Source organism: Bos taurus, chromosome 1 (assembly GCF_002263795.3).
Source record: "Bos taurus isolate L1 Dominette 01449 registration number 42190680 breed Hereford chromosome 1, ARS-UCD2.0, whole genome shotgun sequence".
NCBI lineage: Eukaryota > Metazoa > Chordata > Mammalia > Artiodactyla > Bovidae > Bos > Bos taurus.
Window position 1 is genome coordinate 78,730,371 of NC_037328.1, and position 27,596 is coordinate 78,757,966.

At 39.7% G+C, this 27,596-nt stretch overlaps 1 protein-coding gene across 13 annotated transcripts in view; it reads right to left on the reverse strand.

Moving 5' to 3' along the window:
- Positions 1–27,596, reverse strand: part of LPP (LIM domain containing preferred translocation partner in lipoma) — a 757,855-nt gene that overhangs the window by 294,199 nt on the left and 436,060 nt on the right. For all 13 annotated transcript variants that reach the window (XM_005201494.5, XM_015471873.3, XM_059884788.1 and 10 more), the window contains one exon: positions 6,938–7,627. In XM_005201494.5, the coding sequence (XP_005201551.1) occupies positions 6,938–7,627 (690 nt within the window). The remainder of the gene's footprint in view (positions 1–6,937; positions 7,628–27,596) is intronic.

The window sequence follows — 27,596 nt, forward strand, 5'->3', positions numbered from 1 at the left end:
AAAATTAAGAAGGCTGATAATACCAAGTGTTTCTAGGGTTAGGAAGCAACTGGCCCTCTCATACATCGTTGGTGAGATTGTAAAATGTTACATTCAGGAAAATAGTGTGGCATTCTCTTACAAAGTTAAATAGTTTCCACATGATCCAGCAATAACTCTGTTAGGTATTTATCCAAGAAAAAAGTATGTTCATATAAAGGCTTATACATGAATGCTCATAGCAGCTTTTTTCATAATTTAAAATAGAAAAAAAAATGCCTCCAAACAAGTGAATGGGTAAACAAATTATAGCATATCCATACAATGGATGCATATACAAATAAAGCTCAAAAACTTATGAGTAAAAACAGTCTAGATGCAAGACTGTATACTATTAACATATGATTTTATTTATATGGAATTCTAGCAAAGGTAAAAATGATCCATGTTAGAATGCATAAAGGTGCCTGGGGCTGAAGGTAAAGGGGACTGACTGCAAGTGGGCCTGAGAATCCTCCATGGTGAAGCAGAAATGTTCTCTATCCTGACTGTGATGCACTCGGGTGCGTACATTTTATTGCATATAAATTGAACCCCAAAGAGATAACGAAAGGATCCCAATCAACAAATTCTATGGACATTCGGCAAATGCAGAAAGTAAAACACACTATGCACGTAAAAGCATAAACATAAACACATGTATTCCAGAAGGAGTGTAAAATATTAGCACAATTGTGAACATGAGAAATTGCGTAGCTACTTTAGATATTAAGCTGCTGATGTGACAACATGTGTGTTACTGAGTTCGCCTAAGCTGATTTGGTGGTGTAGGTTTGGGTTTTGGGATTTTGATGACCAATCTGCTATGTTCTAAAGCAGGGCTTACTCCTTATTTTACTAGGACATAGGACACTTCTTCAAGCATCTTCATTAAACAAGAATGTATTATGTACTGTCTTAGTTATTCAGTAGGAAACAGTGTTCAGATACCATCTGATTTTTATCCTCTAAATCTTAGGTAGGTGGGGCTTCCCAGATGGCTCTAGTGGTAAAGAACCCAGTTACCAATGCAGGAGACATGAGAATCACAGGTTTGATCCCTGAGTTGGGAAGATCCGCTGGAGAAGGGCATGGCAACCCACTCCAGTACTCTTGCCTGGAGAAACTCACTGAAAGAGGAGTCTGGCTGGCTACAGTCCATGAGGTCACAAAGGATCGGACATGACTGAAGCAACTTAGCACGCACGCATAGGTTGGTGGAAGACAAGTACATAAATGATTCTAGTACAGTAAAAGTGTGGAACTTTCCATGACAGAGTAAAAACCACACAGCTTAATTTTAGAAAGACAAAACTTCACAAGAGAGATGACCACTTTAGCTCAGTCTTAATGGGTCACACTGAATATGCAAATATTTAATTTGCAGGGAGGTCTGGGAAGGCATTCAAGAAAGAAGGTGCTCCATGACAAAAGCTACCAAGGTGAGAAATATCTAGGCAGGTAATTTCTTAGCTGGAAGCTGGGGTGCTTAAAGGGGGATATAAAACTGGAATCTACGCTGGAGTTTCAATTCATCCCATAACTGGCTTGGAACTTCTGACGGTTTTTTTAAAAAGGCAGTTAGTGACAAGTGCAGAGCTGTAGAGTAGAAATATTAATCTGGTAGCATGTATAGAATGAATGAATGTGGAGTAAGACTAGAGGTAGCATATGCAAGCGTGTACACTCAGTCGTGTCTGACTCTTTTGCAACCCCGTGGGTGGTAGCCTGCCAGGCTCCTCTTTCCATGGGATTTCTGAGGCAAGAATACTGGAGTGGGTTGCCATTCCCTTCTCCAGGGAATCTTCCTGACCCAGGGATTGAACCGTGCCTCTGACTAGAGGTAGAGACAGCCATTAAGAGCCATTTCAACGGCTCAGGTGGGACAACTGAACCAGGACAGTAGCAAGGCAGATCGCAATAAGAAAGCAGAATTGAGATATTGTGAAGGTAGAAACACTGGGATAAATTGTACATGGGTGATGAGGAAGAGGAAGCATAGTCCCACAATGCCAAGGCTGGGTGCCCATCAGGGGTTCAACTGGTGCTTCCCCCTCCAGCTGTTAATCTCATGACACAGCACCATGACTGCCAGAGCCCACCGACGTGTCTGCCCATCGGGAGGGCCACAGCAGAGCCACACACAGTGGCTGGAGATGCTGACGTGGCAGTCGTTGCACCCAAACACCAAAACAACACCCACGGTTTACTAGGTGGAGAAAGCAAGAGGACAGCCTTCAAAAACCCTGATTTGGAATTGTGGCTCACCCATGAATTTGGCATATGAACTTAGGTGAGTGACTCTTATTACTGAGCTTTTGAATCCCCATCAGTAAAAGAGAGACAAACACTTCTATCTGTGCTTATCACTCATGTTTTTCTGCGAGATCCACAAAGCATTTTGGAAATGGAAAAGCCCTGTGTAAAGAGGAATTACTAATATTACAGTCACTGTCCTCTACAAGCAATCTCCTCCATCTTCAGCTTTATACAGATCCAAGTATTACTAGCATCTGATCCAAAACCTGTATCTGTATCCATCCCTCTCCATATCCTATCTCTTCTTTGTTTCTCTGATCCTGGAATTGCATGATATTTAGTAAGAGGATTTACCCTAAAGCTTTCTCCCAAATGCCACCAATTCTCTGCCGGACACCCGATCTATACCACCTTCTCTTTTCCACAATTAAAGGAAATTTAAATATTTTGATATTATTTGAATATTTGAAATGCTACTATATTCTCAGATATTTTCTTAATCTCAACAATTCCCAGGTCTTGGGGGCCTGTCAACACTGACCCCAGCAGTTCATTACCTTCACTCTCCTCTGAAACATTAAATATCTCCCAGTTTCAAACACTAAATGAACAGCAGTGATATGTTCTGACTCTGAATAAACCAACACAGAACTTTGTGTTGGATTTATCAAAATGTGGTTTGTTGATCTCCAAGTTCTCCCCATCTTGAAAGATTTTCCAAGGAAATTTTACCAGATGATTTTAGAATGTAACCTAACTCCCACACCAGGTGGGCCTCCACAGCTTTCCCGAGATGCATAGTACCAGCACTCTTCATATTATGGAGTAAATGCTGAGCGCCAAAGAACTGATGTTTTCAAACTATGGTGCTGGAGAAGACTCTTGAAAGTTCCTTGGACAGGAAGGAGACCAAACCAATCAATCCTAAAGGAAATCAACTCTGAATATTCTCTGGAAGGAGTGATGCTAAAGCTGAAGTTCCAATACTTTGGCCACCTGACGTGAAGAGCTGACTCACTGGAAAAGACCCTGATGCTGGGAAAGACTGAGGGCAAGAGAAGAAGTGGGTGACAGAGGATGAGATAGTTGGATGGCATCATCGACTCAATGGACATGAGTTGAGCAAACCCTGGGAAATAGTGAATGCCTGTTGCAGTTTATGGGGTTGCAAAGAGTTGGGACACAACTGAGCAACTGAACGACAATAACTTCTGTCTCTTCACCAGAGCCAAGGCGGTCATAGATTAGGTTTATGACAAGGAAGTGGAACCTCGAGGTCCTTACTCTGGGGCTTTCAAAAGCTGACTCACCTCACGTGAAAATTAGAGAAAATACGCATCCCATCTCACAGGAATGTGAAGCTAACACACAGGGAAAAGTTCTGTGAACAACACAGCAACTCACAGATATAAGCTTTTATAAAATGGCAAAGAGAAGAGATTCCACTGTGACTTTAAGAGGATTTCCAGCAAGAAGGGAACATTTCTCTCTTAAACAACTAAAAAAACTTGCTTATAACAATATTTTTCAAGGAACTCAGCTCAGATGGTCCAGGAAACACATTATGGTCTACTGTAGCATGCAAATTCATTGCTCAGCACATTATGGAAACACAAATATAATCACGATCCCCTAAGCCTTGCAGGTTCTGATTTGGGCTTCTCCTTCCTTTCCTCATTCTTTTTTTCCTTTCTTTTTCTTTTCCTTTTCTTTCCTATTTTCTCCTTCCTTTCTTCTACCTCCTCTTTTATATTATACCACGGCATGGAGAAATTAAAGCAGCTTTTCTCAAACATAAAGGAGATTCATTTCTTTCATTTTTAAAAACCTTTTTCCTTAAGGGTTAAATGCCAAATCCCTAAGAACTTCTTGAGGTAACAAAAGATAATTGTTTAAGCCACAGAGGTATATTTTCCATCGGTGCCTAAAAAAGTTGGAAATAAAGCCAGTGTAAAAGCTGAATCCAAGTCCTCACTTGGCAATTATTCAGCCCTTGGAAATTTCCAGGCCCTTTGCAATCATTAATTAATTACTGAAGATGACATTCCACTTTACTGAGGCTGAGAGCGTGACATAAAAAGGTCTAGAGGCTTTCCTAAAGCTGAAAGAAGAATGTCAAGGGAGGAACTAGGATTAGAATTAGGAGCTCGTTTCTCAAGCCAAGAGTCACATTGCTTAGCCAAGCCAAGTCACTATTTGAGACAATAGGGTCCTCTGTGAACAGGTGCAGTTGAATACAGTAGTGTTCTGCTCAAAGACCAACTGTGAAAGAGACCACCCCTTCATCCATCAATGCCCCCCAACACACCCCAGACAACCACTCTCCTTAATAATCACTGCAAAAAGTACATGATTTGATTTTCATTTTTAAAATGTATAGTATGATGTTAAAACACATGACACTGTTGAAAAATAAATATTTCAGATTTTTTTTTTAATGACAAGAAATCTATTGATATCCAGGATCTTCAATATTGGAATAGATCACCCTGAATAATTATCTTATTCCAATAAGGAAAATAAAGTTTCAGGCTTTCTGCAGAGTGGTTAATAGAAATTCATTCTGTCATCTCAAGTAAGTTGATGAAGACAGGACCAAATATTAGTGATATGTCTGGACCTAATAGTTTAGATCCAGGTCTTGCAGTGGGTGCGGATTCTTTTTCCTATTCCACTGGATTGGTTCCAGATTGCCCAGAGACATGGTGGGAAAACAGGAAACTTGAATTTGGGTTCAGTAGTTCTCACCAGGTCATTCTCTCCACCTAGACATACTTTTGCTCTGTCTCATGTCTGTTTCCCCAGGTTGGGTAATAGGATCATTAAACAACTCAGGCCTGAGTCCCCTGCCCTTATGATGATCACCCAGTAATCCTATTACAGTCAGGGTGTTTCAGACAGGGCAAAACTGCATAGCCACTTGAACTTAAACAGTGAAGGCCATTGTCTCAACCTAAGCTTTCAATCTTCTATAGGAGAATTTGTTGCGGTTGTCCCAAAGTGAAGTAAAGCTGAATAACCCCATTTTTTTCTCAACAGGTCACTTCAGGGCCAGGAGGGATGAAAACAAATATACTGCAATGTTAACAAAGGGCAAGGCTGCCCAGGTTGGCTATTTTGGGCAATATTTAAAAAAAAAAATAAAACAGAAAACCCTGAATAACATTTCTTTTCATAAAGAGATTTTTTCAAAAGAAAGTCTGTCCAAGAGTAATGTCTCAAAAACACTTAACATTTTTTGCCTGGAGTCTTTATGTTGGAAAATGATCATGGCTGGTTCACTTCTATGTAATGGGCATTTGTAAGATAGATGGATACCTCTAGCTATCCTCAGGCCTCACCTGCTAGGAAGGGTTCCTTACCCCTAAGGAACCTAAAATCCACCTGCACCAGAGCTGATGCTTTCATGTGAGAACAGTGATTGAATAAACTCCCTGGAAGAGTGAGGACCTACTAATTTTTGTTATAATATTGAAAATGCAAATGGATATGTCTTGAAATTGACGATCTCAAATGTGTAAAGGGTTAAATATATATAATACAAACTTCCATCCACCCAGGTTACCAATGAACTTCTATTTAATCCAGGCTTCTCCAATTTCTGATTTCTCATGGTTCTGACTAAAGGGAAGGGAAAGCTTGGTTTTAACACAATGGCTGGAAACTAGATTTGTTTCTCCATCTCACTCCTTCCAAGTAACTCTCCTTGGTTCCTCTTTTCAAGGTGAGAGGAAACATGATCATGTTGGTTCCAGCAGTCAAGAAAAACCCAAGCTGTAGGTGAGTAGGTGTGTATAGTATTGTATGTTGCCTATTCATAAGAAGTTCATAACTAAACATGTTGACTTAAAACTAATACAAGCTTGAAATTAAATCAAACAATAAATAAGAGAACTGTCATAAAGAAATGTTTTTTAAGTTGCCTAATAGAATTAAAGGTTGGAGAGTAATATTTTTTCCTGGAGGATCACTGATGTAGATAAACAAGGGCCACTGTACTCCAGCCCCCTCCCAAAGAAAATTAGATAAGGTATCTGTATTACCTTAGCCTCAGCTGTCTCCTGGGCCCTTATCCACTTGTTCTTCCCTAGCAGTCACTGTGGCACCAACTTTGCCTGGGTTGTGACCACCTTCACAAGAGCCCAATCTGACAGCAGTTCATCTTGGGTTGCCCTGAGCACCTCTCACCTCCACACCTAGGGATTCCCTACCCCTGCTAAGACATCAGATGCTTCAGATCTATTTAGTGACCAAGTAAATGCAACATCTAAGTGTGAGGAAGTCTCTAACCCACGGTAGAAGGCTTTGATCAACAGGAAACAAGAGTGGGAAAATAAATTATTTTTCCTTCTTTCCCGTGGAAGAGATTATCCTGAGCTGCTATGGTTCATATGGTCTTTTGGAAGCTGGTCCTTCAAAACTGAACAATTAGTTGTACTTGATACTTAACAGATTTCATATTGATAACACTTTCCCATATCTCCAGATAGGATCTCCCCATTTTCTTGCCTCTATCCAAGTACTTCCTTCAGACTGTACTTTTTAATGAAATAAAAGTAGCACATATATTAACACTTTTGCCTTAGGATCTGCTTTCTGGGGAAGGCAGGCCAAGATAGGTACCCTTTTATTCCCACCACTATGTTAATAAGTTTCCTACCTTTGGTTGCAGTGGTGGTACACAGGGCGCTGGAACAGGATCTGTGATATAGGTCTTCTTGGGACCAGCAACTGGATACATCCCAGCAGGGTTCTGGTTCCCAGGGCCAGAAGGAGTATACCCTTGTTCCCGTTTCCAGGTATTTGGATGGCCTTGTTGACCATAGGAAGGATCAGAGTCATTTTTGCCCCCATAGCCAGGCCCTACTGCGCAATAGGGTTCATAATAGCGTCCTTGGTTGGGAGCATACCCATACCCAGGCTCAGGCTGAAGTCCTGGTGGTGGAACATATGCATAATCCATGCCTCCCCGTGTAGAAGGAGGTGGACCCTGGCCAGACATAGGAACTGGTTGAGTGTTATAACCTTGGGCCCCTGGCCCTGAACCATAAAATTGTCCTGGTGAAGGAGCAGCCATGTAATGAGAGCTGGGCTGGGCTGACTTCACCTGTACATTGAAGGTAGGTCTTGAAGGCGTGGATGCTGTAGTGTAAGAAGCTGGGACAGGCTGAGGCTGGGGTTTTAGTGTTCCAATTGGTGCCACAGGGATTGGTCCAGCCTGGGGTGCAGGCTGTGGCTTCATTGTAGACTTCTTAGTTGCTGTCAGAGGGGGTTGGTTTGGTATGACCATTCTCTTATGTCCTGTGACAGGGGTGGAGACTGGAGGAGAAGCTGTTGAACTAGTAGTACCCTAAAGCAGGAGAGAGAAAAGGAAAAAAAAAAGACAAAGATTACTGCTAATGTAAAATAAATATACATAAACAAATATTAATAAATGTTATTATATTTTTGTATTAACTCTGCAAAACAAAAAGAAGGCATGGCTCCTGCCATCTAAGAGTTCACAGACTAACACAAAAATCAACTGTGCTTCTGTGCAATGAACAATCCAGAAAAGAAACTAAGGAAACAATTCCACTTATAGTAACATCAGAAAGAAAGAAAAAAAAACTTAACCAAAGAGGTGAAAGAATTACACACTGAAAAGTACAAAATACTGCTGATAAATTAAAGAAGACACAACTCAATGGAAAGACACGCAATCTTCATGGATTGAAAGACAATATTGTAAATACGTTAATACTATCCATAGGAATCTACAGATTTAATGTAATCCCTGTAAAAATTCCAACTGAACTTTTCTGAAAAATGGAATCTCAAGAGACTGAATAGCCAAAACAACCTTAAAAGAAGATTGAAGTTCCCACATGCAATTTCAAAATTTATTACAAAATTATAATAAGCAAACAATGTTCTCCTGGCATAAAGACAAACATAGACCAATGAGATAGAGCAGAGAACCTAGAAATGAACCCTTGCATACACGGTCACTTGACTTTTGACTTGGGTGCCAAGATCATTTGATGGGGAAAGGATAGTTTTTATAGTAAGTGGTGCTGGGAATACCAGACATCAACATGCAAAAGAATGAAGCTGGACCCTTACTTTACACCACATACAAAGAATACCCCCAAATCAAAATGTAAGAGAGAAAGCTCTTTTTTAAAAAATAGAGAAAAAAAAATTATGACAGTGGACTTGGTAATGACTTTTTAAAATATATACTGAAATATCAGAGCCAAGAGAAAATAAATTGAACAATGTGATCTCAAACAAACTGCCCAAAGACTTGATCACCATAAAGTGCAATACTAGAAAAAGAGAGGGGAAGGGCTAAACAGAGGGAACAAAAGTAAAAATGAGAAGCATTGAGAGGAATAAACATACACCCCTGGCACAATCAAAGAAATACTAAGTTTAGGATCAAAGATTCCTGTTAACAGTGATTTACTAAAGATAACACAAAAGCAGCCTTCTCCGCCCTTATGTCTTCTATTTCTATTGCATTCATTTGTTCAATTCAAAAATACTTGCTGAATATCCTAAAAAGGACCTAAGAGCACAAAGATTAAGAGACCTTTTGCTTAACTGTGAGATGTCTTGGTTAGTCTGGGAATAAGTAAAGGCTGGAAATTCAAACATGCATCCTGAGGCACTGATCTATTAGGGATCTGTAAACATGCCAGTAACAATGTTTTAATTTTGCTCTTCCCTACTATGATTAGATTTGTTAATACAAGAAATGAATAACTACACCCTATTTTGGTTGTTCATTAATTTCCAAATAAATTCCAATATGTATAACAAAAAACAATATAAGACCATATTATTCTAGTGTCATTTACTCACACCAAGCCATTAGAGAGATATACATGGCAGGGGTGCAGGTGCTGCTAACTGCTTTCTCATACACACTCCCCTTCTTCATTACTCAAAAGATTTCAGTTTTATTAAGAGCAGCAATATGCTCACACTTCCCTAGATTACTTTGCATGCAGGAGTTGCCATATGATGCAGCTCAGGCCAATGAGATGTATGCAAAGCATTTCTGGAAAAACTAGAGCTCTCCTGACATAGCATCATCCCTTCCTAGTGTTCCCCTTTCCTCCTTCCCTCCTGGGATGTGGCTGTGGGGCTGGACATGGTACAGCTATCCTATTCTCGCCATAATATCCAAGTAGATCTATTTAGATATATGGCTTTTTGAGGATAGCTTTATGGTGATCTCAGCCAGAGATAAACATTAAAACAATCCCAGGGACATGTGATTACGTATAGTGGTTCTCAGCTGGAGAGGGAGTCACCTAGGGACCAGGGAGAGATTAGAAATGTGTGGCAATGCCTTTTATTGTCCCAGTGACTAGGGGATGCTATTTTCATTGAGCAGGTAGAAGGTGAAAACACATCAGTGTTAAACCAAAGAGGACAACAGTGCCCCTGTCGACAGATACTAAAACCTCTTGAGTGTGTATGCCCAGCATCATATACGAAACGAGTCGCCAGTCCAGGTTCGATGCACGATACTGGATGCTTGGGGCTGGCGCACTGGGAGGACCCAGAGGGATGGTATGGGGAGGGAGGAGGGAGGAGGGTTCAGGATGGGGAACACATGTATACCTGTGGTGGATTCATTTTGATATTTGGCAAAACTAATACAATTATGTAAAGTTTAAAAATAAAATTTAAAAAAAATAAATAAATAAATAAAATGGGAAAAAAATAAAATAAATAAATAAAAAATAAAATAAAAAACTCTTGAGTCACATTTCTTCCAGCAACCTGATTGTGATGTCCCTAGCTATCAACCGTGGAGGGTCACTGGTCCTTTCGAGGATCTGTCTTTTACAACACACTCTTCTCCTATTCACAATCAACTGCTCCCCTGCACGTTGGTCCTCTTAAATGTACAGGAAGACAGTTCTGACTCTGCTAGCCCAGATTATCATTTCATCCCGAATGGCTTCTCTATACCCCAATAGACCTATATACACAGGACATTTATAAATCAGTTCCTTGGAAGGGGCTGGTTTCTGTGTGCTATCATTTTTATTGGGTTCAGACTGTGACAGCTATCTTTTCCTATCATTAGTGATTTGTCTCAGTTGTAGTTTCCCAGGGATTTTGTAATTTTAGATTTAGTTTTCTGTTAAGTTATAAGAAACTGTTGAGTAGAGTTATCTTTTTTCCCCCTTTTTAGATAGCCTCTCATAGGGCCAACTTGCCATTTCCTTTTGTAATTTAAGTAACGTGAAAGTTCTTGTCTTGGTGGAGTAGCATTTCCCTCTCTAGGAAGGTCCTCCCAATAGTACCCAATAGAAGATGTTATTTCCACATTAAGCAATTTGTTCAAATACATATCATGAAAAAACAGGCTTCCCTGGTGGCTCAGAGGTTAAAGAGTCTGCTTGCAATGCGGGAGACCCGGGTTCGATCCCTGGATTCGATCCCTGGGTTGGGAAGATCCCCTGGAGAAGGAAATGGCAACCCACTCCAGTATTCTTGCCTGGAGAATCCCATGGACAGAGGAGCCTTGTAGGCTACAGTCCACGGGGTGGCAAAGAGTCGGACACGACTGAGCGACTTCACTTTCACTTTGTTTCATGAAAAAACTCCAAGATAAATACTCAGTAAGATCCTGATATTCTGAAGAAGAGAGTACAGAAGATTCAGTTTGAACCTAAAAACATATAAAGTTAGATTTTTTTAGTCAACCATGTCAATCTTAAAAAAATGTCTGCATGAATGGAATTGAATATAAGAACGAATAAAGCTTTTCTTTTCTTTGATGACTCAAGATCAGCAGAAACCCAGAGTTCCTATTTTAAACACTTTACAAACCCAACTATAAATGGAGACAGTGACAGAGCAACTGGGTTAACGGCAGGCATACTCTACACCGCAGCTGGAAAGGAGTCTGCCCCCAAACAGTCACATACTTTGAAGATGAAAACCAGTCATATTTATAAAGTAAACAACAAAGAATTAATCCTAATCCTTAGAAGCAACTTTTTTCAACCAATTTCTCTTTTTCTTTCTTGGTGAACATGCACACATGTGCACACACACACACTGGCTTAAAGATTCCTAACGTCTTTGAAGGAAGGCATCAGGGCGCAATTTCAGGAGCCACTGCATTCTTCTAGGAAACAGCTCACTAGATGAGAAGTATTCTCAAAACTATATTATAAATTCTGCTGTGTATGTGCCGGCATGTTTCTGAGTGTTTTCTATCTCATAGTTACGTGTGTGAAAATAGCACATTTAGCTATAATTTTTTTTCATTTGCAATTTAAAATTCTTTACCTCATTGGAGGTGGAAGGGGGTAAAGAACAGGAATCATTTTAAAGCATATTTATTTATGTTCTTCATGGTAAAAGAGAGCTATGGCAACACTTTCCTGGCCCACATATTCAATTAAATACATAGCGAATCTTTTCTACTTACTGGATTAGACATTTCCAAATATTTATTTTTGGCATTTCATTTCTTTTTCTTTTTTTGCAGGAATTCTTGAAGTTTTATCATGATTTAACATTTTAATTTTGAAAATCATGCACATTTTAAAGATGACACACACACACACATATACACATACATATATATTTTTTCCCTGAGACTCGAATCTCTGTAGCAGTCTTTTAATATGGTTGTTTGTCGATCAATCATTCTCTAGGCTTCTTCAACATGGAAAGCTTGACAGGCTAATGGAAGGAGAGTAGTATTCCAGGATGAAGAGGGCATGTCTACCTGTCCCCCAGGAGTTTGCAGTCTTGAGGAAGGACTGATAAATAATCAACAACTGTTGAATGGATGTCTCCACTACCAGAAAGAACTGGCTGTGGCCAAGAAACAAGAACAGACAAGGGGCTATAAGTGCACATCTCGTGCCCACTTTGGGAGCAAGCCCTCAACTTCCTTTATGCCCAAAGTGGAATAACAACTAACATTCCTCTACCCTTCTCACCCATGACCCACCCATTCCCTAAACACACCCCCGCATGTGTACATGTGCACACACGCTTCCAATCTAATCTACTACCATGTCTTCTACATAGTTCAGTTCAGTTCAGTTCAGTTGCTCAGTCATGTCTGACTCTTTGCGACCCAAGCATTGCAGCATGCCAGGCCTCCCTGTCCATCACCAACCCTGGGAGCTCATTCAACTCACGTCCATCGTATCGGTGATGCCATCTAGCCATCTCATCCTCTGTTATCCCCTTCTGCTCCTGCCCCCAATCCCTCCCAGAATCAAGGTCTTTTCCCATTAGTCAACTCTTCGCATGAGGTGGCCAAAGTATTGGAGTTTCAGCTTTAGCATCATTCCTTCCAAAGAACACCCAGGGCTGATCTCCTTTAGGATACACTGGTTGGATCTCCTTGCAGTCCAAGGGACTCTCAAGAGTCTTCTCCAACACCACAGTTCAAAAGCATCAATTCTTCGGCACTCAGCTTTCTTCATAGTCCAACTTTCAGATCCATACATGACTACTGGAAAAACCATAGCCTAGACTAGACAGACCTTTGTTGGCAAAGTAATGTCTCTGCTTTTGAATATGCTATCTAGGTTGGTCATAACTTTCCTTCCAAAGAGTAAGCGTCTTTTAATTTCATGGCTGCAATCATCATCCGCAGTGATCCTGTAGGCCAGAAAAATAAAGTCTGACACTGTTTCCACTGTTTCCCCATCTATTTGCCATGAAGTGATGGGACCAGATGCCATGATCTTTGTTTTCTGAATGTTGAGCTTTAAGCCAACTTTTTCACTCTCCTCTTCCACTTTCATCAAGAGGCTTTTTATCTCTTCTTCACTTTCTGCCATAAGGATGGTGTCATCTACATATCTGAGGTTATTGATATTTCTCACGGCAATCTTGATTCCAGCTTGTGCTTCTTCCAGCCCAGCGTTTCTCATGATGTACTCTGCATAGAAGTTAATAAGCAGGGGGACAATATACAGCCTTGATGGACTCCTTTTCCTATTTGGAACCAGTCTGTTGTTCCATGTCCAGTTCTAACTGTTGCTTCCTGACCTGCATATAGGTTTATCAAGAGGCAGGTCAGGTGGTCTGGTATTTCCATCTCTTTCAGAATTTTCCACAGTTTATTGTGATCCATATATTCAAGGCTTTGGCATAGTCAATAAAGCAGAAATAGATGTTTTTCTGGAACTCTCTTGCTTTTTCGATGATCCAGTGGATGTTGGCAATTTGATCTCTGGATCCTCTGCCTTTTCTAAAACCAGCTTGAACATCAGGAAGTTCATGGTTCACGTATTGCTGAAGCCTGGCTTGGAGAATTTTGAGCATTACTTTACTAGTGTGTGAGATGAGTGCAATTGTGTGGTAGTTTGAGCATTCTTTGGCATTGCCTTCTTTGGGATTGGAATGAAAACTGACCTTTCCCAGTCCTGTGCCCCCTGCTAAGTTTTCCAAATTTGCTGGCATATTGAGTGCAGCACTTTCACAGCATCATCTTTCAGGATTTGAAATAGCTCAACTGGAATTCCATCACCTCCACTAGCTTTGTTCGTAGTGATGCTCTCTAAAGCCCACTTGACTTCACATTCCAGGATATCTGGCTCTAGGTGAATGATCACACCATTGTGATTATCTTGGTCATGAAGATCTTTTTTGTACAGTTCTTCTATGTATTCTTGCCACCTCTTCTTAATATCTTCTGCTTCTGTTAGGTCCATACCATTTCTGTCCTTTATCGAGCCCATCTTTGCATGAAATGTTCCTTTGGTATCTCTAATTTTCTTGAAGAGATCTCTAGTCTTTCCCGTTCTGTTGTTTTCCTCTATATCTTTGCAGTGATCGCTGAGGAAGGCTTTCTATCTCTTCTTGCTATTTTTTGGAACTCTGCATTGAGATGCTTATATCTTTCCTTTTCTCCTTTGCTTTTTGCTTCTCTTCTTTTCACAGCTATTTGTAAGGCCTCCCCAGAAAGCTATTTTGCTTTTTTGCACTTCTTTTCCATAGGGATGGTCTTGATCCCTGTTCTCCTGTACAGGGTCACGAACCTCAATCCATAGTTCATCAGGCACTCTATCTATCAGATCTAGTCCCTTAAATCTATTTCTCACTTCCACTGTATAATCATAAGGGATTTAATTTAGGTCATACCTGAATGGTCCAGTGGTTTTCCCTACTTTCTTCAATTTAAGTCTGAATTTGGCAATAAGGAGTTGATGATCTGAGCCACAGTCAGCTCCCGGTCTTGTTTTTGTTGACTGTATAGAGCTTCTCCATCTTTGGCTGCAAAGAATATAATCAATCTGATTTTGGTGTTGACCATCTGGTGATGTCCATGTGTAGTCTTCTCCTGTGTTGTTGGAAGAGGGTGTTTGCTATGACCTATGTATTCTCTTGGCAAAATTCTATTAGCCTTTGCCGTGCTTCATTCCGTATTCCAAGGCCAAATTTCCTGTTACTCCAGATGTTTCTTGACTTCCTACTTTTGCATTCCAGTCCCCTATAATGAAAAGGATATCTTTTTTGGGTGTTACTTCTAAAAGACCTTGTAGGTCTTCATAGAATCATTCAACTTCAGCTTCTTCAGCATTACTGGCTGGGGCATAAACTTGGATTACAGTGATATTGAATGGTTTGCCTTGGCAACGAACAGAGATCATTTTGCCATTTTTGAGATTGCATCCAAGTACTGCATTTCAGACTCTTTTGTTGACCATGATGACTACTCCGTTTCTTCTAGGGGATTCCTGTCCATGGTAGTAGATATAATGGTCATCTGAGTTAAATTCACCCATTCCAGTCCATTTTAGTTCACTGATTCCTAGAATGTCAATGTTCACTCTTGCCATCTCCTGTTTGACCACTTCCAATTTGCCTTGATTTATGGACCTAATATTCCAGGTTTCTATGCAATATTGCTCTTTACAGCATTGGACCTTGCTTCTATCACCAGTCACATCCACAGCTGGGTATTGTTTTTGCTTTGGCTCCCTCCCTTCATTCTTTCTGGAGTTATTTCTCCACTGATCTCCAGTAGCATATTGGGCATCTACCGACCTGGGGAGTTTCTCTTTCAGTATCCTATCATTTTGCCTTTTCATACTGCTCATGGGGTTCTCAAGGCAAGAATACTGAAGTGGTTTGCCGTTCCCATCTCCAGTGGACCACATTCTGTCAGACCTCTCCACCATGACCCACCTGTCTTGGGTGGCCCCACAGGGCATGGCTTAGTTTCATTGAGTTAGACAAGGCTGTGGTCCGTGTGATTAGATTGACTAGTTTTCTGTGATTATGGTTTCAGTGTCTCTGCCCTCTGATGCCCTCTTGCAACACCTACCGTCTTCCTTGGGTTTCTCTTACCTTGGATGTGGGGTATCTCTTCACGCTGCTCCAGCAAAGCGCAGCGCTGCTCCTTACCTTGGACGAGGGGTACGTCTTCTACATAAGCCCTTAATATCTCTGGCATCCCTGTACTTTACCCTAGTCTCACTTTCTCTCTCCCAGTTCTGGCTTTCATCATCACTTTTCAGAGCTCTTTATAGTCATGACCTAATGTTATTTCTCTCCCATAGCTCCTTGGTACTGTCACAGTGATATTACGTCTAATGTGAATACTTGATCCTGACTCATTTGCAAATGACTCTGCCTTGTGTTGAACTTTTTATTATTCTCTCTACCTTTTTAAATACACTTTATAAGGACTCTGCAATCTAGCCCTTGCCTTCCTGTCCAGCCACCTCCCTATTTCCACCATCACTCACAGTATACATCCAATATTAGGCTTATGTAGAGATAAGAATAGACCATACACTTATGTGTCTACTCATATCTGTTAGCCAGGACCTCCTTCTACCATCTATGACTTGTTCTTTATAACTCTCCACTATGTATCTCCTTTGTTGCTCAGACACAGCCATCTTCTGTTTGGCAGTTGCTACTAATTCTTCAGGAGAAGGCAATGGCATTCCACTCCAATGATGCCTCTTCTGTAATGTCTTTCCAGAAGTCTAGAGACCTTCATTCAACAGTTACTATGTATTCACCCCTGTACCATATTATAAACTGCTGGGGAACAGGGAGACATCCTAAAATACTATCCTCTTCCCAATAGCTCACAGAGATTAACATGTTGATGATATTCACAAAATGCTTAATAGAAAAATGAAAATCACCTAGAAGGATTTCTACAGTACTTTAGTCATAGCCACAATGGGCTTTGTATAGACCTCCATTAAAGCAATTACCTTACAGTGTTTTAATAACTGACTTGCTTTTTTCATAAGTTGGGAAGAAGTCAAACTGCAAGCTGAAAGTGAAAGTGTTAGTCGCTCAGTAGTGTCCGACTTTTTGTGACCCCATAAAAAATAGCCTGCCAGGCTTTTCTGTACATGGGATTCTCCAGGTAAGAATACGGGAGTGGCTTGCCATTCTCTTCTTCAGGGGATTTTCCTGACCCAAGGATTGAACCTGGGTCTCTCACATTCAGGCAGATTCTTTACCATCTGAGCCACCAGGGAAAAATCAAATTATCATGGTCATAGGTAGAAATTTGTCTTCTGTAATAGAAAGGGCAGTCAAGAACCACCATGTCTATTCGACAGTGGTAGCAAGGACCCAGCCTCTTTATAGCTTTCTGCCAGAAGTACTTTTCCAATATTTTTATAAAAGTGCTACTGACAACTTGAGTCAACATGTTGCCCAATGGCCCCTGAATAATGATCCTTTTTATCTGACACAGGACCTCTTCTCCTCTCTCTCTATTAAATCTCTCCAGAACTATGCCCACAACTTGAAATACCTTCTCTGTATGAACACTCTCCTGAATTTCTATCTGCAGAACCCATCTATACTTGAAATACCAGGTCCAAATATTCAACTGTCTATTTCATGCGTTTACTTGGATGTCTCAGACACTCTTCAGCCTCAAGATGTTAAAAACTGTTTCAGCATCTTCCTTCAATCTGCTTTTCATGCCTTTCATTTGGTTTTCTTGTCCATTCTGGTGTTTTTCAAATGAGAACACTAGAAGTCATTCTTGACCCTCTCCCTCACATCCCATTCAAGCATCAAATCCTGGTGATCTTATTCCTTAAAGAGGCAACATCTGCATTACACCATTTCCTCTATTGTAAGCCAACTCCAAGACACTACACCACCTCTCCACAAGGACTTATCCAACAGCACTCACTCTGGTCTCCCAGTGTCTATGCTTGTTCCCCTTTAATGAATCCTTCATTCTGTAGGAAGAGTTAAGTAAGAATGGTGGGATGTGCATGCTCAGTTATGTTCGTGTGACTTTATGGACTATGGCCCACCATAGTGCTGGAATGTGCTGGAATTTTCCAGGCAAGAATACTGGAGTGGGTTGCCATTTCCTTACTCCAGAGGACCTTCCTGACTCAGGGATCAGACTCTCATTTCTGGCATCTCCTTCATTGGCAGGCAGATTCTTAACCACTAGCGTCACCTGTAAGAGGGTATGGTGGTTTGGTGGTTTAGTCGCGTCCGACTGATTGCAACCCCATAGACTATAGCCTGCCAGGCTCCTCTGTCCATAGGATTCTCCAGGCAAGAACACTGGAATGGATTGACATTTCCTTCTCCAGGGGGATCTTTCCAACCCAGAAATCAAGCCCGGGTCTCCTGAATTGCAGGCAGATTCTTTACCAATTGAGCTATGAGAGAAGCCCGTAAGAGGGTATAGGAAGAGTGATTTCTCCCAAATGCATATCTAATCACATTACTTTCCTGCTGAAAAGTCTTCAGTGCTTTAGTGGAGTGATTGGGACCCAGTCTCTCTCTTCTGCCTCTCCTTGAGAGGTCAACGTCATGTCACTCTCTGACACTGACTTCCTTTCATAGTTGACGTGCCAGACTGTCTGCCATCTCATGGATTATATCTCTGTGCTTCCCCACCTCTTTCTGGATTCTATATTGAGCTAATTTCTAAGAACCCTTGAAGTCTCAGCCTGAGTGTCAGTTTCCTCAGTGAAACATTGCCCAAATCCTCTGGCACAATGAGCACTCTATCTCTCCTCTTCTGCACGTATCACGCTTGTGTACGTCTCTTTTCATAGGGTTAGAGACAGTCCCCTTTTTACTGCTGCTTTTCACTGTCTTTTTTCAAATAGCATATAATAGGCATTTAACAAATATTTGAATAAATGAATAATGGTCTCCCAAGAAAAATGCATTTCTCTTGTCAGATTGCAAAAAAAAAAAAAAAAAGGCAAAATATAAGGTATCTCATTTCATTACTTGACAATCAAGGAAGTCTCATATGTTTAATGCATGCTTAATTACAGTAACCTCATTAGTCTCTTCCTCCCTCTAAATAATTTAAGGACTTTACTCTTGGAATTTATTAATTACTACTATCTTTCAAAGAAGCATCTGAAGTGCTTATTTTCATTTTAATGGTCAGATTATATATGTAAGTTTTACTTGATACTCACTCAAATCCCCTACAGAAAGAGTCAAGTGGCAAATTTTAAATAACTGTACCATGAAAAGAAAGAAACTAAAACATTTAAAAATAATCTTTAACACACATTGAAAGGAAACATATTTTGAATTAACTATCAAATAACTATAATATCCCAATCCCATAAAATCTAAATAATCCAAAGTATCTATTCAACAAAAATTTACTGAAATTCTGCTATGTTAGGCACTGAGCTAGTTGCTAAAGCCACAAGAAGACAAAGGGAATCAAAGTTGCTGCACTAAATAATTCTTCATTCAAATTTTTTACAAAAATGTTTGTAGTGAGCAAAAATGACTTCTATTTGGAACGAAAACTTTCTAAGGTAACAGAAAGGGAAAATATATAAAAGCTAAAGTCTGACATATACACAGCAACATAAAACTCAAATCCCCTTCCTTAAATTTGGTTCTAGATATTATAAACACATGAAAATATGCTTAAGATGTTAAATGAAAATGTAAATGTTAAATGAAAAACACAGAATGTGAAATCAATCATATGTACAATACAACTGAGGCTACACAGAATGGTATTTCCATATGGGCAAGGACTAGACAAACTATGGAAAGAGTGATGGTTGATTTGTTAGAAGATAGGGTTACAAATATTTCAGCTTCAATTTTCTTTTCACAACAGTTGTGTAAATTTATTTGAACAAAACCTAATGGCCATTTGTCACTTGGAACTATGTATTTCGTCCATATATCTTTGTGGCAGGAAAAACAAACTAAAATACCAACTGGTATTTTTTAAAAGATATAATAATAGTAAACACTTATAAAGCATTTACTTTGCGTAAACATTTTGTATCCAATGCAGTTTATACTTACTCCTCACAGGTACCCTTGAGACAGAATCTATTACTTATCCTTAGTTTCCAGATGAAGATACTGAAGCATATGTATCTTTAACATGTATTTATGCAAGGTTAACGGCTAGCAAATGGCAGACCTAGGATTCAACCCAGGCAGCCTAGTTCTGTTCTGTAGTTTGAAGTTTTAAAAACCATTCTACCTCTCTTCCCCGATGACTCATGGGGTAAAGAATCCACCTGCCATGCAGAAGACATAAGTGACGTGGATTCGAACCCTGGGTCAGGAAGATCCCCTGCAGAAGGAAACGGCAACCGACTCTAATATTCTTGCCTGGAAAATCCTATGGAGAAGGCTGGCGGCCTACAGTTCGAAGGGTTGCAAAGGGTTGGACACAACTGAGCAACTAAACACTACTATCATTCTTGGGTAAAGAAAAAGTAAAATAAACCACATATGAGAAATTCACATAAACAAACATAGAGGCCTTCTCAGTCTATGTGGGTTCAGAAAAATATTTCTGTGTAGAAGAAAACTAATGGAGTAAATGGTGCAACAGACAGCAAGTGATACTTAGCACTGTTATCTGGGAAACAACCGAGGGACATGAGCTGTGTAAAATAAGAGCCCGTGGTGCAAGGCAGCTGCTGTGCTGTGCTGCGCTGTGTCAGTTGATTACTGCTGTGTGGAAAATGGATCAGAGTTCCTCTTCTGACTTTAAAGCTATGCTCATTTTTTTTTGGGGGGCAAACACGAGGAAGCCAAATGAAGGATTTTTACAGGCCAATTGTACTGCAGGAGGTGCATTTTCCAACTTCTATTCTCAGTTAAGGATACTGGCAGATAGAAATAGTGCCCTAGAGGATGATCAATTAAATTGAAGGGTCCTGCAGTAAAATTCAGGATCAAAAAATCCCAGCTTTGCCACTATTTAGAGCTGAGTGACACTGGAAAATTCACACTACTTCCCCAGATTGACTCTAGCTGAACAACAAACAAGATCTAGGAATACTGTCATTTTATCCTCCTTTCTAAATGACTAGTCTATCTTATTCTTCACATAAAAGTCGTTCTATAACAACCACCAAAAAAGGAGCTTCACTGCTCAAGACACAGACTTGAGGGGACTATGCTCATGTCTCTTTTCCTTCTAATACTATCCTTATTCAAAAGAAGTCATAAGGACATTCAAAACTGAGTGATACCAAGAGTAAATTCTGAATGTTTGCAATGAGTTTTACTGGCCAAAAAGAGCTTGATCTTATCATTAAATTTCACACCAAGCAGGTACTTAATAAACCATGACGGGATAAATGAATGGACAAACCTGGTGTCTGAGTTTACATAGTGCAAGGAAAGAAAAAAAGAAACCCTAGCTTACCTATTTCAGTTATAATGCCATGCATCCTTTTTTTTTTCTTTTTGCTACTTGTTTTTTGCTCAAGAAAAATTACTTACCATTTTTTCCAAGCCCTTAATATAGAAAATGACTTAATTTTGCATCTTGAGTCCCCTCACTGATTGTCTTCCATTATTCAGGGTTTAATACCCATGGTTGCATTCCTTGCTCATTCCAGTCATACACTTTTCATTTGATAGATGACCCCATGAGATAGAAAACAATCCAACAGACTAAGAGCACAATGTATGATATGCTTCTATATATCCAGAAGTACTTTTCAAGTCTAACTGCAAACAGAATCACTGAGTGCTCTAGAAACACAGTGTCTTTCTCTTAGAGCTTTTTAGATACAAATTATCTTAGACCTATTACTTGGGGAGTGAAATCTGGAAATTAAAAAGGGGAGGAAGAAATGATTTTCTGTTGAAACTGGAGTTGAGAACCACCTATTTAGGTTAAAGCAGAATAGGGAATTATACCTGGAGTTGGGGGCTATGTGTGATGGGAGGGCATTATCCCAACTGTCTTCAAAGGGCAATGTTCATATAATTCAGACTTAGGGACGAAGGTAATATTTGTTTCTGTAAACTTCTTGTGGGCAATTTGAGAGCTAATTTAGTGATATGTATCAGAAGTCCTAACAAAAGCCAACCTTTCATTTTTAAGAATTTAACCAAAAGAAATAATCATAGATGGTTAAACCTTCATTTTCAAGATATGTTCTTGGCAATGTAATTTATAAAAATAACGTATTATGTGCAACTTAAATAATCAGTACTTGGGGACTGGTTAAATAAATGATGGAACATTCCTATAATGAAATATTGTATTATTAAAATGTTTCAAAACATATCAATAATCCAGCAACTCCACTTCTGGATATTCTACCCTAAAGAACTCACAACAGGGAAGGACTCTTATCAAGTATCCATATAGTCATGTTCATAGCAGAATTATTCATAATATCCAAAAATGTGAGAGCAACCAGTGTCCACTGACAGATGAATGAATAAACAAAATGCAGTATAAACATAAATGTTGTGATATTCAGCTTAAAACAAGAAAGAAATTCTGAAACATGCTAAAACAGGAATGAATCATGAAAACATTAGGCTAAGATGAAATAAGCCAGTTAAAGAGGATATATACAGTATGAATCCAATGATATACGATAAGTAATGAAATTCATGAAGACAAAGCAAACGGTGGTTAACAAGGAGGTGAGGGGAGAGGAGGCATGTTGAGTAATTATTTAACGAATGTGCATTTTCAGTCTGGGAAAGTAGAAAAGTTCTAAAGATGGATTATGATTGCACAACTGTGTGAATATACTTAACGCCACCTAAATGAATCCTTACAATGATTAAGGTGGTGAACTTTGTTATGTGTCTATTACTAGAGCAGAAAAACAAAAAATGATGGGAAAGAGGCAAGGAAAAAGAAAAGAAAAAAGAAAAAAAAGAAAAAGAAAGTTATTCATTTTAAAAACAGATTAGGGAACACTGTTTTATCAATATATACATCTATCTCTACCTCTCACATACACATAGACACACGCACACATAGCTAGAAGGATCTATTCCCAAAATGATAATAGCAGTTATTTTAAGGCGATGATTTTAGAGTATATACTTTTCTAACACAATCATATATTGTGAAAGATATAGATCTTCCTCTGATGTGTGTATATATTTACACATACATATACATAAAAATATAGATTTTGAATAATATGTATGAAATAAATAAATTATTTTAAAATTTAATACACATCAAAAATATTGTAGTATCCTAACTTCTGTGTGTGTGTTTGCACAGTAAAAAAGGAAGGGACGTAGTAAAAAATGTTAAATGATTTTAAAATACTTTTAAAAGGTTAAAATGGCATCAGCTGATGCAATTAACAGAAGCTTTTATTTTCATCTTTGTAAGTTTCTGTATTTTCTACATTAAAGAAAAAATTACCTCATGTGTGGTAACTGAAAACTGGTGAATGGTTAAAATGATCTCAAAGATTACTTTTGAAATTAAAATCACAGTATTTTAATCAGGTTCACTGAGTTCAAAACAGTGCTACCAATACAGGGACACTACTAATATAATTTTCATTCATTGATGGACTCTTAAACCACACACACACACACACACACACACACACACACACACACTGCCTGACAAGTCCTCCAAAGAGTTCTTGTCAGAGAGACATAAAGATGTCTTACTTCCATCATTGTATCAGCCCTTGTTAATTTCACAGTTTAATGCTTTGGCTCTGAGAACGTGTATTGACAGCTAGAGAGGGGCTATTCTTAATACCTTCAGGAGGCTGAAATTGCAAAAACAGTACACCATGGTTTGTACTCCAGATCAGCTTTTGTCTTTGAAACTTCTCCACTTAATTAATTCTCACAGAATTCTGAATGGGTATAAGATACTTTGAAGACAAACTGCTCCCTGGATATTGAAGACATGGATGCCAGTATGTCAACTTGTTTTCCCAGAAATAAAATTTAGGCAATTGGGAGCACCAAGATTCTGCCTGAAGTCCTCCTTTCTTAACTCCTAATTATTCAACAGAGAAGCAATGACCCAGGGGAGGCCCTGCACTCATTCATTCATAAAACTAACATATCATCATATGAACACCTAGAAATCCAGTATTTTAGGGAATTTTTCCCCCCAATAACCATCAAATGAGATGGTATGTCATTAATATTGGACAGTCTCTGAGGCTTCAATTTATATAAATACCCAAAGAATACAGAACACTTAGTCCCTAGGATGCATGTGATTAGCGCTGGAAAAAACGGCATTGTGGTGAGGGTTAATTCAATCTAAGTGTGTTCTGTAATCTAGGGATGTGGCAAGACGACAGTCTACTTAAAAGTGACCTCGTAACACCGAATCATTGCCTCAAGGGCCTATGTGATTTTCTCCAGTCAGGCCAGGAGTTTACCATAAAGTGCCTGGTGTTGAACTAACAGGTCAAGAAATAATAAAACACAATCTCTGTGAGAATATGCTAGTGCATGCTTAATTATATGACTGGTACAACTCGAAGTTGAAACCATTTCTCTGGTGGGTAAACTGGCAACGAAGAGCTATCAAAATGACAGTAACTTAACACTGATTGTATATTTAAAAATAAGTTATTAGGAGATGGTTGAGAAAATCACGGTGCATTGTTCTGATGGAATGTTATGCAGCTGGTAAGCAAGCGAACAGGTATTCAAAATAATGGTCTACAGTAAATTTTAAGGTTATAAGTATTTCAAATGATATAGGTATTTTTAAATGATGTCTTACTGATCACTAATGCACTTTCTATGCTGCAAATAGAATATTCCTAAAATTTAAATTGATTGCCTTCTTTTCCTAAATCTCCCAAAGGGTCTCATTGCTCTTAGGATGGAGTTCTTTTTTTTTTTCCTGATAGAGTCATCATTTTGCTTCTTGATCTACTCTCTCAACTCCCTCCACCTGAAACTTGATGCTCCAGCCATTCTGCAGCTACCTGACTTGAATGCTTTCCAATCTGCCCCACCCCCAACTCCTAACCAGTATTCATCCTTGAGGTTTCAAATGAATGACACTCTAGAAAGCCAGACCTGAGTATCTATGTCATGATAAGTGTCCAACAGTGGTATCCTTTTAAAACACCGTACTTTGCTTAATGATAGCACTTGTCCACGGTTTTGTCATTCCATCTTTTTTATTTTTTAATTAATTAATTACTTTCGGGGTGTGTACCCTGCACTGGGAGCACAGAGTCTTAACCACTGGACACCAGAGAAGTCCTTCAATTAACGTCTTTAATATTCTCTTCTCCTCTAAGCTTCACAAAGGCAAGGACTTTTTCTTGCTCAACATTATATGCTTCAGTTCACTTCAGTTCAGTTGCGAAGCCATCTCCGACTCTTTGTGATCCCATGGACTGCACCACACGAGGCCTCCGTGTTCATCACCAACTCTCAGAGTTTACTCAAACTCATGTCCGTTGAGTCGGTGATGCCATCCAACCATCTCATCCTCTGTCTTCCCCTTCTCCTCCCACCTTCAATCTTTCCCAGCATCAGGGTCTTTTCAAATGAGTCAGTTTTTCGCATTAGGTGGGCAAAGTATTGGAGTTTCAGCTTCAACATTAGTCCTTCCAATAAATATTCAAGACTGATTTCCTTTAGGATGACTGGTTGGATCTCCTTGCAGTCCAAGGGACTCTTTAGAGTCTTCTCCAAAACCACAGTTCAAAAGCATCAATTCTTCGGTGCTCAACTTTCTTTATACTCCAACTCTCACATCCATACATGACTACTGGAAAAATCATAGCTTTGACTAGATGGGCCTTTGGTGGCAAAGCAATGTCTCTGCTTTTTAATATGCTGTCCTGGTTGGTCATAACTTTTCTTCCAAGGAGCAAGCACCTTTTAATTTCATGGCTACAGTCACCATCTGCAGTGATTTTGGAGCCTCCAGAATTAAAGTCTCTTACTGTTTCCACTATTTCCCCATCTATTTGCCATGAAGTGATGGGACCAGATGCCATGATTTAGTTTTCTGAATGCTGAGCTTTAAGCCAACTTTTTCAATCTCATCTTTCACTTTCATCAAGAGGCTGTTTAGTTCTACATCACTTTCTGCCATAAGGGATATGCTTAGAGTCCAGCAAACACACTCCATATGTATTCAGTGAATGAAATCATTTTAAGAAAGCATTATTGACAAAATCTACAAAGAGATATTCAATGAAATAAAACAAGCATAGCAGTAGTTGGCTAAATGATCACCCCTCCACACTATTTTTGGAGAAGAAAATGGCAACCCACTCCAATGTTCTTCCCTGGAAAATCCCAGGGATGGTGGAGCCTGGTGGGCTGCCATCTATGGGGTCGCACAGAGTTGGACACGACTGAAGCGACTTAGCAGCAGCAGCAGCCAGACTATTTTACTTTCCCCATCAGCTTTGTGAAGCCAAACCTGTAATTATTTATCCAAGGAGTATTTAAGCATGATAGAGGGCTGTGTAATTCAATCTAATTTTTAAAAAGTATTCAGAAGAACTGTAGAAAAAATATCTTCATGACCAAGATAATCATGATGGTGTGATCACTCACCTAGAGCCAGATATCCTGGAATGTGAAGTCAAGTGGGCCTTAGAAAGCATCACTAAGAACAAAGCTAGTGGAGGTGATGGAATTCCAGTTGAGCTATTTCAAATCCTGAAAGATAATGCTGTGAAAGTGCTGCACTCAATATGCCAGCAAATTTGGAAAACTCAGCAGTGGCCACAGGACTGGAAAAGGTCAGTTTTCATTCCAATCCCAAAGAAAGGCAATGCCAAAGAATGTTCAAACTACCACACAACTGCACTCATCTCACACGCTAGTAAAGTAATGCTCAAAATTCTCCAAGCCAGGCTTCAGCAATACATGAACCGTGAACTTCCAGATGTTCAAGTTGGTTTTAGAAAAGGCAGAGGAACCAGAGATCAAATTGCCAACATCCGCTGGATCATCGAAAAAGCAAGAGAGTTCCAGAAAAACATCTATTTCTGCTTTATTGAGTATGCCAAAGCCTTGAATGTGTGGATCACAATAAACTGTGGAAAATTCTGAAAGAGATGGGAATACCAGACCACCTGACCTGCCTCTTGAGAAACCTATATGCAGGTCAGGAAGCAACAGTTAGAACTGGACATGGAACAACAGACTGGTTCCAAATAGGAAAAGGAGTACGTCAAGGCTGTACGTCGTCACCCTGCTTATCTAACTTCTATGCAGAGTACATCATGAGAAACGCTGGGCTGGAAGAAGCACAGGCTGGAATCAAGATTGCGGGGAGAAATATCAATAACCTCATATATGCAGATGACACCACCCTTATGGCAGAAAGTGAACAGGAACTAAAAAGCCTCTTGATGAAAGTGAAAGTGGAGAGTGAAAAAGTTGGCTTAAAGCTCAACATTCAGAAAACTAAGATCATGGCATCTGGTCCCATCACTTCATGGCAAATAGATGGGGAAACAGTGGAAACAGTGTCGGAGTTTATTTTTCTGGGCTCCAAAATCACTGCAGATGGTGATTGCACCCATGAAAGTAAAAGACGCTTACTCCTTGGAAGGAAAGTTACGACCAATCTAGATAGCATATTCAAAAGCAGAGACATTACTTTGCCAACAAAGGTCTGTCTAGTCAAGGCTATGGTTTTTCCAGTGGTCATGTATGCATGTGAGAGTTGGATTGTGAAGAAAGCTGAGCACCGAAGAATTGATGCTTTTGACCTGTGGTGTTGGAAATGACTCTTGAGAGTCCCTTGGACTGCAAGGAGATACAACCAGTCCATCCTAAAGGAGACCAGTCCTGGGTGTTCATTGGAGGGACTGATGTTGAAGCTGAAACTCCAATACTTTGGCCACCTCATGCGAAGAGTTGACTCATTGGAAAAGACCCTGATGCTGGGAAGGGATTGGGGGCAGGAGGAGAAGGGGAATGATGAGGATGAGATGGCTGGAGGGCATCACCAACTCAATGGACATAAGTCTGGGTAAACTCCGGGAGTTGGTGATGGACAGGTAGGCCTGGCGTGCTGCGATTCATGGGGTCACAAAGAGTCGGACACGACCGAGTGACTGAACCGAACTGAACTG